The 12,518-nt window shown below is 44.6% G+C and overlaps 1 protein-coding gene across 2 annotated transcripts in view; it reads left to right on the top strand.

Moving 5' to 3' along the window:
• Nucleotides 1-9,616, top strand: part of LOC125460394 (ETS domain-containing protein Elk-1-like) — a 115,941-nt gene extending 106,325 nt beyond the window's left edge. For both annotated transcript variants that reach the window (XM_048547844.2, XM_048547842.2), the window contains exons 4-5: nt 2,742-2,843; nt 4,465-9,616. In XM_048547844.2, coding sequence (XP_048403801.1) covers nt 2,742-2,843; nt 4,465-4,563 — 201 coding nt within the window. In that variant the 3' untranslated portion in view covers nt 4,564-9,616. The remainder of the gene's footprint in view (nt 1-2,741; nt 2,844-4,464) is intronic.
• The last annotated feature ends 2,902 nt before the right edge of the window (nt 9,617-12,518 follow it).

Below are 12,518 nucleotides of genomic sequence, written 5' to 3'. Positions count from 1 at the left end.
TAATTTTACAGTGAAGTTCCCTTCTTCCCAACCTTTCCTTTTACTTGTGCTGATTTCCCAGACTGAACAGCTACCAGTTACTTGCGTGGGACTGTGGCAACTTTACCATGTGTGGTTTTGGTCTCGTTATTTAGAAAAGGACATAATTACATTAGAAGGAGCGCAGAGGTGGTTCTGGGATGAAGAGGGGTGATGTTTACAGAGGGATCTGGGTGCTGTAGAAAAATAATCCAAAGTTGGTATGCAGCGAGTGATCAAGAAGGGAAATGGGCTGCCTGACCTGCCTTGTTCATCCAGCTCTACACCTTGTTATACCAGGGAAATGGGACAGTTTGTTTTAATGCAATGGGGATGGAATGCCTGCATACATTGGAGTTTAAAAAATTGAGAGATGAAGTTATCACAACCTGTGAGGAATTGAGTCTGGTCACAGAAAGGATTTTTCCCCTCAAGGGAGAGATTGGGACTGGAGGGACATAGAGATTGAGGAAATTTGGCATGTCTGTAAAGACTCTTACCGTCTATTTTTATAGATACACCATTGAAAGCACGCTATCCAGATGCATTATGATTTGGTAAGGCAATTGCTCTGCCCAGGACCATAAAAAAACTAAAGAGATTTGTGAACACAGCCCAGCCCATCACACAAACCAACTTTCCATTTGTTGACTCCATCTGTACTTCTTGCCGTCTTGGGAAGGCAACCAACATAATCAAAGCCCCCTCCCACCCCAGTCTCTTCCAACCTTTCCCATTGTACCTTCTCTGCAGCCGTAACATTGTATTCTGTTCTATTAACCCGATGCACTTTGTGTGGTATGATCTGCCTGTACTGCACGCAAAACAAAAACCTTTCACTGTATCTAGGTACATAGGACAATAATAAATCAAATAAAGAAAACACGTTTTAAAAATAAGGCATCTTAATTTTAAGAATGAGATGAGGAGAAGTCATTTCTCTCAAAAGGCTGAGTCTTTGGAATTATCTTGGTGGTTCATTGAATATTTCTAAGGCTGAGTTATGTTGGAGAACTTGAAAGTTGCCACCCAGGTTGACAGGGCTGTTAAGAAGGCATACAGCTTTTATTAATTGAGGGATCAAGTTCTGGAACCAAGAGGTTATGCTGCAGCTGTACAAAACTCTGGTGCGGCTGCACTTGGAATATTGCATACAGTTCTGGTCACCGCATTATAAGAAGGAAGCTTTGGAAAGGGTGCAGAGGAGATTTACTAGGATGTTGCCTGGTAACGGAGTGAAGGTCTTACGAGGAAAGGCTGAAGGACTTGCTGTTTTTGTTAGAGAGAAGAAGGTTGAAAGGTGACTTAATTGAGACATATAAAATAATCAGAGGGTTAGATAGGGTGGATAGGGAGAGCCTTTTTCCTAGGATGGTGACAGCGAGCACAAGGGGGGATTGCTTTAAATTGAGGGGTGAAAGACATAGGACAGATGTCAGAGGTAGTTTCTTTACTCAGGGAGTAGTAAGGGAATGGAACGCTTTGCCTGCAACGGTAGTAGATTCGCCAACTTTAGGTACATTTAAGTCGTCATTGGACAAGCACATGGACATGGAATAGTGTAGGTTAGATGGGCTTCAGATTGGTATGACAGGTCGGCACAATATCGAGGGCTGAAGGACCTGTACTGTGCTGTAATGTTCTGTGTTCTATGTTCTAGATATTAGGGGAGGACTTCCCTGCTCTACATTGAATTGGGAACCCTTTACCTGAGAGGCAGATAGCACTTCTGTTTAAAATCTGATGTGATAGGCAGCTTACCCATGGTTCATTAAAAGTGAGATCAAATCTTTCCCCCAAGGGATAGCTGTAAGATGATTAATAGAGCTTGTATGTAGTTACAGAGAGATCATTCCACCTGGTGAAGCACTCCCCAGCAGTGGGGCTTTAACTTTAACATGAGAGCTGCACCATTTAGACATGATGGAAAACACTTTTTCACAGAACACCGTACACCCAAAATGAACTGTTGGAGTTGATATATCGATTGAAAATGTCAAAGCAGGGATTGATAGATTGAAAGATATTTAGGGTGAGGGAAACAAGGTGGAAATGGTTTTAAGATACAGCGTGGTCATGCCCTGATTAAATGTGGAATAGATTGAAAGGGCTGACTGGCCTAATCCTGTTTCTCTGTTCCAACTTAATTAATTAATTAAATAGTGGCTGGAATGCAGTAAACCGAGGGATCTGCACTTATGCTGACTCTAAAGGGTGGCTGATTAATGAAAGAAAATAGTTCACAGAACCTCTAAAGTGTGGAAAGAGGCCATTTAGCCCATCAGATCTTCTCCGACCCTCTGAAGAACATCCCAGCCACCTATGCCCGTGACCCCAAATTTACCATGGCACATCCCTGTGCACTGCGGCTAATCCACTGAAACTGCACATCTTTGGACTGCAGGAGGAAACTCATACAGACATGGGGAGAGTGTGCAAACTCCACACAGTCTCCCAGGGCTGGGATCAAAATCGGATTCCTGGCATTGCGGGGCAGCAGTGCTAACCACTGAGCCACTGTACTGCTGTGATGGAGATGTGTAGTTATGTAGACATAACCTAGAGTTAAATTTTCTTTATTTTAGAACTAAGTAAGCAATGCTTTATTCTGCACTGGGCCTTCTGTACACCTGAACACTATGTGCTGGCACTGGTGTCAAAAGATTGGTTTAAACTTCATTTAATTTTATCAAGTCTTTAATTTATCATTCTCTTTTCAACAGACCCCAATAATATTGACACCGAATGCTTTACCATCTGCCATTCACTTCTGGAGCACTCTAAGCCCAATAGCACCGATGAGCCCAGCCAAACTCTCATTTCAGGTAAGGTTGAAGGCTGAACTTTGTAGCATCATATTTTCCTGGGACTCCTGGAGTATTTCTGGAGAAACACTAGCAGAAATTTGGAGAAACAGTGTTGGTTACTTTTGCTGTTCCTCTGATAACTGGGAGATTGAAAGAAGCCCCGCAGAAATTCCTCATGCCAATCTTTAAGTGATTGAACCAATCTTATGGATTGACACATCTTGGAGGTGAACTTCTGAATAATGTATTATTGGCTTCACACAGGGTTAGCTGAAGCTAGGGTTGTATATACCCACATCAGGGTCTAAACAGCCAAGTGTAACCAGATTTGAAAACAATAGTGTTGGGTGTGATGGAGAGGGGATGGCTTGTGGATTTGAACAATTGTCCCTAACCACTGTAGACACTGCCTCAGATCCTGCATTTAACTTATTTTAATTCACTCTTGGGACATGGACGTGGCCAGCTTGGCCAGAATATGTTGCCTATCCCTAGTTACCCTTGAGAAGTTGGTGCTGACTCCACCTAATATAGGTAGATCCATATTGCTTTGGAGAGGGATCTGCAAATACGTGACACTTCATGCATCATTCAGCAAGGAGAGGCTAAATTTTCAGACATTAATGAAGGGAAGTCAATGGGCAATATTCCCTTCTGAACCACACGGACATATGGACCTTAAAACATATTTTAGATTTTAAAGGCATCTGGGGACATAGAGAGAAAACAGGAATGTGGTGTTGAGTTAAGGATCTGCCAAGCTGTAATTGAATAGTAGAACAGGCTTGAAGGGCCGAATAGCCTACTCTTGCTCCTAGTTTCTAAGTTTCTATCCTAAGGGCAGACCAGTAATTGCTCTCCCCAGGATGTTTAATGATGGATGGAGTGCAGGAGGAGGGTTAGAGAGGCTTGGGAAGATGGTAGTGTTGAAGTAGTCTCGTTTGGGCTCCTCTGAGTCTTCAGGTTACTGTGCTGGGGACATTGGTTCAAATCCCACCATGGCAGTTTATGGAATTTAAATTAAAAATCTGGAATTGATAATGACTACGAGCGTATCTTCAATTGTTGTAAAAGCTCACCTGGTTCTTTAATACCCTCTAGCAGGGAAATCTACTGTCCTTACCTTGTCTGGCTTAAATGTTACACCAAACCAAAGCAATATAGTTACTCTTAACTGCCCTCTGAAATGCCTAACAATCTAGATGGCTTAAGGGCAATTGGGAATGGGCAACAAATACTTACCTTAGCAGTAACACCTATTTCCTATGAATGAATTACTAAAGGAAAGATAACCTAATAATAGATAGAGGTTTATCATTTCAAATCTGAGATTTCTAGATGTTTGCTAATTAAACCAAAAGATTAAGGGGTTGAGGTCGGTGAATAGAATGAAGACACAAGTGTTAGTTTAGTTGTCGGAGTGAGCCCGGTGGTGTATTTGTATTGTTCCAAACTCAGGGTCAGAGCAAATCCTTAAATCTTCAAATCAGGAGGCGATGGCCACAGAGATGGATCATAACCTGTCTGAACAGGTTGTTAAAATAATTTTTCACTGACTGGCAGAGAAAGTTTGAGGGGCTGAACGGCCTCTGATTTCTATGTTTGCACGTACTTAGTAAATGCTGTCTTGTCTTTCCAGTTTCCTTCAGCGGGGAACACACAGATCCACATTCCTGTAGCGTCCATGGATGGATTATCTACACCAGTACTTTCATCGTCAGCACTGCAGAAACCCTGAGCCATGCGCAGACAGAAAGCAATGAAGCATTTCCAAGTGTCGGCTGTAGGTGGACTGGATGTATTCTATTCAAAGCAGCCTCAAGCCTGATGAGTTGTCAGGTTGGATTGTACAGACTCTGCTGTCCAGACCCAATTCCTTTTCAGAACAAATCTCTTCACTCAGGACTGATTGATAGAGGTAGACCGACGTGTGACCCATCTCATCGTCAAGAGATGTTGTCGGTGCAGGGTGGGGGTGCCGGGAGACCGGGGTACATGCTTGGCAACTAATCTTCATGTAACAGGCTCAAAGGCCTGGGTTATGTGCCCATTCATGCTTATGCCTCACCTAGTGTGGGCACCACTGTGATGTGTGCTGCCAAAACAGTGTTTCACAATGTGAAAGTGGCCATTCGATTCTCAGCTGGCATGTGTGCAACTCAGCATCAGTCTCTGAGACACATATGCACGCACATACACTCATTACCAGAAACCTGCCATTCTTAAAAAAGTTGCATTTTTCAGGATGTGAGAAACAGCCAAGGACTCAAAGCGGGCATTATAATTACGGAGAGTTTGGAAGGTTTGCTTTAAATCTCCAGATGGTTGTTGAAGCAGAGTCAAAATTAATGAAAGGGACATTGGGCAGATGCATGTAAAAGAGAAATATTGTGGCTATGTCAGGTGAACAGGACAATGGGATGAGGCTGGTGGGAAAAGTGATGCAGGAGTGGACTTAATAGGTTGAATGACCTGCTGCAGAGTAGTGACACTCTAAGGTTGTCAATGAGAGTACTCCAGTTTTCCAATGCATTCTTGCTGCTTTTAGAACGAGTGATGTTGTTGGTCACCAGTTGTGGAAAAGGAATCTGTTTTTTGTTGCGGATGCACACCATTCGTTGACATCACCAGGTTTGGTGGTAATGTGAACAAGTGTATAAAACAAGAGCCAAGGATTCAAAAACCCATTTGCTCCAACAAACCCTGACCCTTCACTCAATGAAATTATCCCCTTAGTATTTGGCTGCAAGGGATGTCCCCAGAGACTATGGTTTCATTATCTTATTTAGACAATGATGACCTAGATAATTACTCATTTGAATAAATATAAAATTTATGCCCTCTTTGCCTTATTAGTCATTTACTTTGATTGTCATTCCATACTCATTGTATCATGCATTTTGGTATTTTGGACTTCGCTAGCTCAGTTGGCTGGACAGCTGGTGAGTGATGCCAAACGCATGATTTTGATTCCTCCGCCAACTGAAGTTACAGTGAAGATCCTGTCTTCTCAAATTTGTATCTCACCTGGGAATCTCAGATTAAATTCATCACCAGCTGTCCCTCTCGAATGGTGATTGCTGACGTGATGATTGCTCCCAATTGATACTTTTTAGATGCTGTCGTCAAGGCGATCCATCCCACCCTCTTAACATCTAGACTGTAGAGAGGCAATTTTAACCCTACAGTGAAAATTATCCTTGGGACTAAACAATGCTGATTCAGCTCTGCTGTGCAGCCATCCTTGGCGAGCCCTCCAATTATTGCCCAACTCTAATTTTCCTCTTTATTCTATTATGGGATGTTGTCATCGTTGGCAAAGCCAGCATTGAAGGCCTGTCTCAATTTACCTATGAATTGAGTGGCTTGTTAGAAGCATTTCGGGGGGGGGGGGCAGCTAAGAGTCAACCACTTCGCTATGGGAAGAAGTCACATAAAGACCACACCTGGTAAAATTTCCTGAAAGGGCATTTGTGAACAAGAATGAGCTATTAATGATAGTTCCATGGTCACGATAACTGAGATTATAATACTAGATTTGCCAACTGGATTTAAATTCTACCAGCTGCCTTGGTGGTTTGACTTTAGCTGAAACAACTATATCCTACTTCTTCTAGGTTCAAGGACAATTAAGGATGGGCACCAATACTGACTTTACAAGTGACCTTTCTAAATCCCCTAGAAGATTCTAAACAAGCACTAGTGAGATCATCCAGTAGCAAGCAAGGAGGGCGAAGTGGCATTTTAACAAAAATTCTTGTTTCTTTGTGAACCTGAAAGCAAGAGGGGGTGGTGATTTAATCAAGTGTAAGATGAGCATTGTCTTGTGTGAAGGTCCTGAGATGTGACAGATCGATTATATGCAGTAGTGGAGGTTAGTGCATGAGAATTTAATGACTTTGCTTCAAAGTTATTCCAGAAAAACCCAATTTTCAAATCAGCGATTGGAGCTAGGTCTTTGTGGACCGTGAGGATAAAAAGAGATGGTTAAGGGCTGGTGAACATGACAGCTATCAATTGTTGTAAGTTCCCGTCTGGTTCACTGGAGTCCTTTAGGGAAGGAAATCTGCCGTATTTACCTGGACTGACCTACACATGACTCCAGACTCAGCAATGTGGTTGACTCTTGTTGGCCCTCTACAATGACTGAAGCAAACCATCAAGATAGTAGGGCATTTGGGGATGGGCAACAAATGCTGGCTTTTCGTGACATGCACATCCCATTAAAAAAAATGAAAAAGAGGTTCAATTTTAACTAATTGAATTTTAACTAATTGAAATTGGACCAGGCTTGAGGGGCTGAATGGCCACCTTCTCCCCTTATATTTTGCACTCTTGTGAAAAGAGATGGGTAGACTGACCTCCTGCGATTTCAGGGGGAGATTTCCACATTTGAACAAAGGCACAGGCTCCACCGCATCTGCTCCCACAATAAGACATTCTACTCCCGCACATCCCAGATGTCCAAGTTCTTCAAGGACCGCAACTTTCCCCCCACAGTGATCGAGAACGCCCTTGACCGCATCTCCCGTATTTCCCGCAACACATCCCTCACACCCCGCCCCCGCCACAACCGCCCAAAGAGGATCCCCCCTCGTTCTCACACACCACCCCACCAACCTCCGGATACAACGCATCATCCTTCGACACTTCCGCCATCTACAATCCGACCCCACCACCCAAGACATTTTTCCATCCCCACCCCTGTCTGCTTTCCGGGGAGACCACTGTCTCCATGACTCCCTTGTTCACTCCACACTGCCCTCCAACCCCACCACACCCGGCACCTTCCCCTGCAACCGCAGGAAGCGCTACACTTGCCCCCACACCTCCTCCCTCACCCCTATCCCAGGCCCCAAGATGACATTCCACATTAAGCAGAGGTTCACCTGCACATCTGCCAATGTGGTATACTGCATCCACTGTACCCGGTGTGGCGACCTCTACATTGGGGAAACCAAGCGGAGGCTTGGGGACCGCTTTGCAGAACACCTTCGCTCAGTTCGCAACAAACAACTGCACCTCCCAGTCGCAAACCATTTCCACTCCCCCTCCCATTCTTTAGATGACATGTCCATCATGGGCCTCCTGCAGTGCAACAATGATGCCACCCGAAGGTTGCAGGAACAGCAACTCATATTCCGCCTGGGAACCCTGCAGCCTAATGGTATCAATGTGGACTTCACCAGTTTCAAAATCTCCCCTTCCCCCACCGCATCCCTAAACCAGCCCAGTTCGTCCCCTCCCCCCACTGTACCACACAACCAGCCCAGCTCTTCCCCTCTACCCACTGCATCCCAAAACCAGTCCAACCTGTCTCTGCCTCCCTAACCTGTTCTTCCTCTCACCCGTCCCTTCCTCCCACCCCAAGCCGCACCCCCATCTACCTACTATCCTCATCCCACCTCCTTGACCTGTCCGTCTTCCCTGGACTGACCTATCCCCTCCCTACCTCCCCACCTATACTCTCTCCACCTATCTTCTTTACTCTCCATCTTCGGTCCTCCTCCCCCTCTCTCCCTATTTATTCCAGAACCCTCACCCCATCCCCCTCTCTGATGAAGGGTCTAGGCCCGAAACGTCAGCTTTTGTGCTCCTGAGATGCTGCTTGGCCTGCTGTGTTCATCCAGCCTCACTTTATTATCTTGGATTCTCCAGCATCTGCAGTTCCCATTATCTCTGGCTTTATTACTCTTCCTGGCCTTGTGCTACACCCCACTGCCCACCCTCACACGTACCCCCACAGGCCCACTGTGCCCCCAGGTGAGGATTGCAAAGGCTCAAGGACTTTTTTCCGGCCTAAACTTTCATTTAAATCCTGCCCAGCTGGTGTGCTGGATTGAGTTTGCCGGATTCAGGGTTGAAAGGTTTTGGCTGAGTCGTAAAGGTGCTCGGCTGCCTAGCCACAAGGGGGGCAGGGTGTCAGGAGTGTGTGGTTTGGATAGCTGAAGAGAGGGGTAACAACGAGATTTTGTGCTTATGCTCGCTGTGAACTCAATAGGGAGCACTCCAACTCTGTAAACGTAATTTTAACTGTACCCGTTTCAAAGGGCGTCGGCTGCTGTGCCATCAGCAAGACTGGTCAAGAGTGTGCAGGGCATTGCTCAGTTGTGTCCTGACTGGTACTGTGGCCATCCTGGGTTGCACATTAAAAGTGCCCACAGCCTGTACTCCAGCTTGTCTTTCTCTGCCTTCTGTGTTGACCTCCGAGGTAGTAACGCCTGAAACCAGAAGCCCGTGCCATGAATGTGGTTGGCATGACAATCGGCATGCCCCCAGACTCTCAGAGCAGCAGCAACGTAGTTCAGAGAGAACGTTATATATCGCCTCAAGGAGGAGAAGGCATTGATGTTTAAAGATGGCTGCAACGAGGAGCAATCACCAAATGGTTATTCCACTCGCCCCCCCCCCCACCAACCACCATACCTCAGTGTGAGCACAACAGGAGCGAAGGCTGCTTGACACTCCCAAGAGACTTGGATCTGGATTGCATTGCCTGAGAGTGTGGTGGAGGCAGGACCAATCCATGGCTTTCAAAGCGGAAGTAGACAACTATCTGATGAGAAAGGTATTGCACTGCATTGTGGGGAAAAGTGTGCGTTACGAGGTCAGTTGCTTGTGCAGACTGGGTGCTAGCAGAATGCAGTGGGCCAAATGGCATCCCATTCATGATTCTTTGATTCTGTTGTTAATTTGACTAAACGAGTGGCCCTCATCAACTCCTTTCAGAGATAGTAGGAACTGCCGATGCTGGAGAACCTGAGATAACAAGGTATAGAGCTGGATGAACACAGCAGGCCAAGCAGCATCAGAGGAGCAGGAAAGCTGACGTTTTGGGCCTAGACCCTTCTTTGGCTTTCCTGCTCCTATGATGCTGCTTGGCCTGCTGTGTTCGTCTAGCTCTGCACCTTGTTACCTCATCAACTCCTTCTGGGGAACAGTTTCCTTGGCAAGCCAATCAAGCAATGGCAGAAAGCTATTCATCTATTTTGGGATAGAATTGTTCACATGAGGAGCTTGGGGAATTGGGTCTGTGTTTTGTGGCTAGGGGTGGGCGTTGGATATTGGACAGTTCTTTGCTCTTCTCCAGGCCAGGCAGTGGTATCTTGAGTATCCTCCTGAGCCAGCGAAGGGAACCTTCATTTGATACATCAGGGGCAAGTACCTCCAGGAATGGGATGCTACCTCGCTCCTGCACTGTTGTATCACTCTAATGTACACACTCAAGATTGGGTCAAAACCCAAAACTGAATCTGCTGAGCCTGAGGTGTAGAATGCTACTGACTGAGCCAGGCTCATTTTGTAATTATCACTACATTGCAATGTCACTGAACAAAGTTCGACAGTGACTGGTGTGGATGACATAGCATGGAAGGTTGTCTGTTTGAGGGCGATACTGAGGGGGCATTGAAAAAAGATTGAAGCAACAGAGAATGACTGATGATAACATTGGGCTAGGTCTGAAATTTAGTACTTTCCACTTCCCAGCACTGATAGCTCTGATCTCCTTCAATGCCCGAATAGGTAGATGAGCTGAATGGCTTTTTCCTGTTGCTGTATTTCTGCAATGCACACAAATATCAGATATATTGAACCATGGAATTATAGAATATACCGTGTCATTTCTTAAATATTATATATGTCATGATATTGAGTTACTCCACTGTTGTATAAGTATATCTTTCAGAACTCTTGCAGTATATTCAAAGTAAAATAATTGATATGAAAATAGATTTATTTTTTAGAATGTTGTTTATGGCCGTGTAATCAGAGGAGCAAATTGATTCTCATTCATGAATTATGAGCTGTTACAGAGTTCACTTAGATATGCGCATGTCACCAACACTGTTCACCTGAAGACTCGTTGATGTCGATTCTTCTGTTTAGGTTATTGAGTTGTCTTTCATGCAGACTTTAAAACTGTGTTGTGCGTTTGATAGAAACATGCATCAGTCCAATTGATTAACCACAATTTGATTATCTGGCAAAACACATTTGAGGGGCTGAATGGTCTGTTCTTATGTTCCTATCCAAGTGTTTGATACCCATGACCATTCTTGAGTTCAGGAGACAAACAGCTCACCAAGCTTCAGAGATAGTAGGAACTGCCGACACTGGAGAATCTGAGATAACAGGGTGTAGAGCTGGATGAACACAGCAGGCCAAGCAGCATCAGAAGAACAGGAAAGCTGACGTTTCGGGCCTAGATCCTTCTTCAGAAAATCAAACTTTCAAGAAAATGAGCCTTCCTGCTCCTCTGATGCTGCTTGGCCGACTGTGTTTATCCAGCTCTACACCCTGTTATCTCAGCTCATCAAGCTTACGCTATTTATCCATTAAGGGGAAAAAAACTAGTTGGAATGTTTGTTTTATTTCTGACTGTAAAGCATCTCCTTTTGTTGAGGTTTTTTTTTCAGAGTTGGAGCTGATTTCCTTGATTTCCTGGAGCGGTAATTACTGTTTTATAACCTATTGCATTGTTTTGGAATTTTGGAAAACAGGAGGAAAGTGAGAGCACGGGTACCACGTGGGAGGTAAGAAAATGGTATGAGCTGCCAGAGGAAGTGGTGAAGGCTGAAACAATTACAACACTTAAAAGGCATTTGGATGGGTATTTGAATAGGAAGGGCTTAAAGGGATATGGGCCAAATGCTGGCATATGGGACTAGATTAATATAGGATATCTGGTTGGCATGGACAGGTTGGAGTGAAGGGCCTGTTTCTGTGCTGTACAGCTCTCTGACTCAAAGACTGCATTGTCCTGTTTGTTTTCACTTCATGCCTTCATACTTGGTACATCACAGCAGTTTCCTCATGGTCTTTGCTGTTACCACTCTTTAACCAGAAGCTACAAATCTGTCCTGGGATAAATTGTCCATTTCCTAGCTCCTAGCAGTAAGTTCTGAGATCGGGAATTTCCTCTATGAGGAGCCATTGGTATTCTCGTCAAACCTAAACTGCTGTAATCTGGAAGAACAAGGGCAGCAGATACATGGGAACACCACCTCCTTGTACGTTCCCCTCCAAGCCACTCGCCATCCTGACTTGGAACGATATTGCCGTTCTTTCACTGTCGCTGGGTCAAAATCTCAGAATTCCCTCTCTTACAGCACTTGGGAAGGGGGGCGGGGTCGTCATTCCTGTATTAAATAGATTGCAGATTTTCTTGCATTTTATTTAAGTGAACCAATTGGAAGATTAGTAACCAAATCCATTATCATTGCACCATGCAATGACTGGTGGAAAGCAAAGCAGCTGAACGATGGTGGGCTCCCTTTGTCCTATTCTCTGTGTTGGCAGCTTCAATGCACCAACACTTTTGATTACATCAGTTAGTGCCACTTCTAAACACAAAGATATGTTGCCAAATGATATGCTTAATTCTACATTCATGAAGGCATCGTGAAATTTTATTAGAGATTCGTTTTTTGGGATAGGACACTAAACTGAAGGATCTAACTGAAGGGTAGCCCATCTGCTAGTGGCTCCTTTTACAGTACTCTGGCATTATTAAGTATTTACCATGTAAAAACAGTGACTGCCAGATACATATGATAAAAGAAAATGCTCAAGCAGCTTTAGTGGAGTGGGAAACAGAATTAAAGTCTCAGATCGTCGAACTGACATGTAATAAAAGGATTTTGTAGCAACCTTAATGACTTTGAAGGGAAACCTTAAACTTGGAAATCACAC

Source organism: Stegostoma tigrinum, chromosome 11 (genome assembly GCF_030684315.1).
Source record: "Stegostoma tigrinum isolate sSteTig4 chromosome 11, sSteTig4.hap1, whole genome shotgun sequence".
Lineage (NCBI taxonomy): Eukaryota > Metazoa > Chordata > Chondrichthyes > Orectolobiformes > Stegostomatidae > Stegostoma > Stegostoma tigrinum.
This window is presented reverse-complemented; position numbering and strand designations above follow the sequence as displayed.